The sequence below is a fragment of the Benincasa hispida genome, chromosome 9, assembly GCF_027475165.1.
Source record: "Benincasa hispida cultivar pf3 chromosome 9, pf3_genome.v1.1, whole genome shotgun sequence".
Classification (NCBI taxonomy): Eukaryota; Viridiplantae; Streptophyta; class Magnoliopsida; order Cucurbitales; family Cucurbitaceae; genus Benincasa; species Benincasa hispida.
Window position 1 is genome coordinate 94,376,699 of NC_143486.1, and position 2,924 is coordinate 94,379,622.

Below are 2,924 nucleotides of genomic sequence, written 5' to 3' on the forward strand. Positions count from 1 at the left end.
GGGGATCATGAGTATGGCTCTGTTGATTTTAGAGTTGGAGTTGATAAGGTTTTAATAACAGAGGGTACTTGGTAATACATATTCATCGCATTACAACGGTTAAGTAAAACACCTCAATCATTATAATATTACATTTGTAAGATGTCTAAGTAAATGTATTATGTTTATAATTGATATTACAATTGATCCATTGACAGAAACTCGTCATGATTATATATATTTTCATTATGAATTAATAAATGTGGTCTTGATATGTATTTGACCTATTTGCATTTATCAAAATTTTTTGAAACACAAAGTTGTAAGTTTAGGATTCTATTAAAAACAAAAGTAATTTAATTTTATATCAGATAAATATTAATTTAAAATATTTGAATATGTTAGACATTTTATTTTATTTTGAATATCTCATGCGCTTTCAGTTCTAGGACACGTACTTTTAATTTAAAAATATTTGAATATGTTGGGCACTTTTAAAATATCGAATAAATTTTATTTCAGTTCCTGCCTGCCTTTTCATTGAATTATGAAACATATGTAAGGTACAAAATTGATGGACTTTTTTTTTTCTTTAAGAAGCAACATTAGAGCTAAATATTTATGATGAGTTTTAGTAAAATTAATTTGTCTTATGAAAATTTTAATATTTTTAATTAATGAGTTTATGAAGATTTTTTTTTCATTTTTTTTTAAAAAGGTAGTGGGCGAATTAAACTGAAATTGAATGGATGAAGAAACCACAACATTTAACTAATTTAATGGTGAAAATTAATACAACATAATTAGCTTAGAGGTCTTAACATAGAAAATTTCCTAAAAAATTAATTTGAGTGTGACTCATTTAAAAATTTTGTTTGCTCTTATTTAAAAAATAAGTCTTGTTTGCTACTGTACACATCACAACTCAAGACTTATGTTCATGATTAAGCTTATAATTGAAATTGAAGAAAAACTTGGGCTTAGCGTGGGAACCATTGTGTTTGGTGCTTCCAATAATAACAATTTTTTTTCATTTTTTTATTTTATTTTAAATGGGTAAAAAAATGGACCAACGAGTTAAATGCAATACCTAATCATTGTCCTTACAATTAAGAGATATTTTGAATAATTTTAACGATTTTTTTAAAATACACAAAGATTATGCTTCATTTGTTGAACATAACTTTTCTCGCCTCCTTTTAACCACATTCATTCTTTTCTATTACCTTTAGTTCATATTTGATAGTGATTTTTAAAATGTTGAAATCTTTTTTTAAATGAAAAATAACCATTATATTACCTGATTTTCTTTAGTACAAAGGATTAAAGTAGTAATAACATAAAAGAATTATTAAAAGGTGCTTCATATTTAATTCATCTAAGTGACCTAATAACAATCCTAGTTCGTTGATGCAATACAAAGTCTTGCGAGTATAATATATTAACACATATATTTGAAGCAATATTATTAACCATCTGCTAAACAATAGATGAATATCAACAAACTTATGGGGAAAAAAAAACAAATTCATTTAACAAAAACAGAAATATAACTTTTAGAAATCTAATCAATATAAATATAAAAAATGAGAGTGTGAGAGCCAAAATACAATAATGTTATAAGTTCAAGAACACAAACTAAATACAAATTCCAAAATTTTATATCTATATACTGAATCCACATTGAAAACGGAAAGTAAACTAGAAATAGAAAAGAACGAGAAAACACAAATATAACCTCAGAAAAGGTTTGATAATGTCAACTTAAAAGTAAATGAAAAAAAAAAAAAAAACTTCATTTTAAATGATATCGGTCAAATTTTACTTTTCCGATAAATTTTAAATGTATCACCATAGTTAGATATTGAGTTTAGAGTAAAAAAGACCAAACTACATATAGTTCGATTGTCATAATAATGCTTTAGTAAGTAGGAGGTCTATGGTTTGAACATTGTAATTCAAAAAATTAAGAGAGAGAAAAAAACAGAGCTCTCAAATATTATTCAAAATCTCAGAAATAATCCGGCAATCTTGGGCGGCGGCCACCGTCCCCGCCAAAACCTCCGACGGCACCGGAACGCTAGGGTTTTTATTGAAGTTATCCAAACAGCTATTCGCATTCCTAATCGTAATCTCCAAAACGTTTCTACCGCCAGCATAGTCTCCCGCCGCGACGGATCTTGCGATTCCCGGAAAATTGCCAGCGGCAGAACCCGTCGACAACCAGCAATCATTCAAAAGCGTCTTCAATGTGGAATCCGGTGTAGAACGGACAAGGCCGCCGAGCCTCTGCGCCATTAATTTGGTATTTTTCTCGGCACATCCAATGGCGATGAGTGCGAGTCCAAGGCCATCGGCGGTCTGACTTCCGGAGCCGGAATTGAGGCAATCGGAACAGATCTTTGGCTGCTCTGTCTTGCAGCAGAGGTTGGCGATTAAGGCGGCGTCAGGTTTCGCCGGAGAGAAAAGGGCGAAGAGGACGATAATTGGAAGGATTGAACTGAGGAGATTCATGTTTGATTAGATTTTGATGAAGAATTGATGTTGAATTGCACGTATTTATATCTGGAATTCGTGAAGCGTTTCATTTATTATTTATCAAAGCTTTGATTTTCTTGTTTGGAAATAATCGAGACTTCCAATTTGAATTTGCATTTTCCTACTATTTTTTTTTTCATGTAATTAGTTTTGAATTCTATTTCGGTCGGAATTTTAACTTCGGTCCATTTTCATTCGATTTTGAGTTTTGGTTGTTTATTAATTTCGAAAATAAATTATTTTTAAAAAAATTTGAAATATATAACAACTACTCCAAAATACTTTTAAGTAAGTTTTTTCTCTAGCAAAAAAGACACTTCATCTCCTCAAATTATTTTGATATAATATTATTATCTTTGTTTTGGGATTAAAAACACTTTTGATCCCTTAACTTTTAGGAAAGTAAC

The 2,924-nt window shown here is 29.7% G+C and overlaps 1 protein-coding gene across 1 annotated transcript; it reads right to left on the minus strand.

Moving 5' to 3' along the window:
* Positions 1 to 1,971: 1,971 nt before the first annotated feature.
* On the minus strand, positions 1,972 to 2,493 carry LOC120084973 (pectinesterase inhibitor-like). Its single transcript, XM_039040784.1, has one exon. The coding sequence runs from the start codon at positions 2,491 to 2,493 to the stop codon at positions 1,972 to 1,974; it is 522 nt and encodes a 173-aa protein (XP_038896712.1).
* Between the last annotated feature and the right edge of the window lie 431 nt (positions 2,494 to 2,924).

Coding starts and splice junctions, on each gene's coding strand:
- LOC120084973 (XM_039040784.1), bottom strand. CDS start 2,493: ATGAATCTCCTCAGTTCAATCCTTCCAATTATCGTCCTCTTCGCCCTT.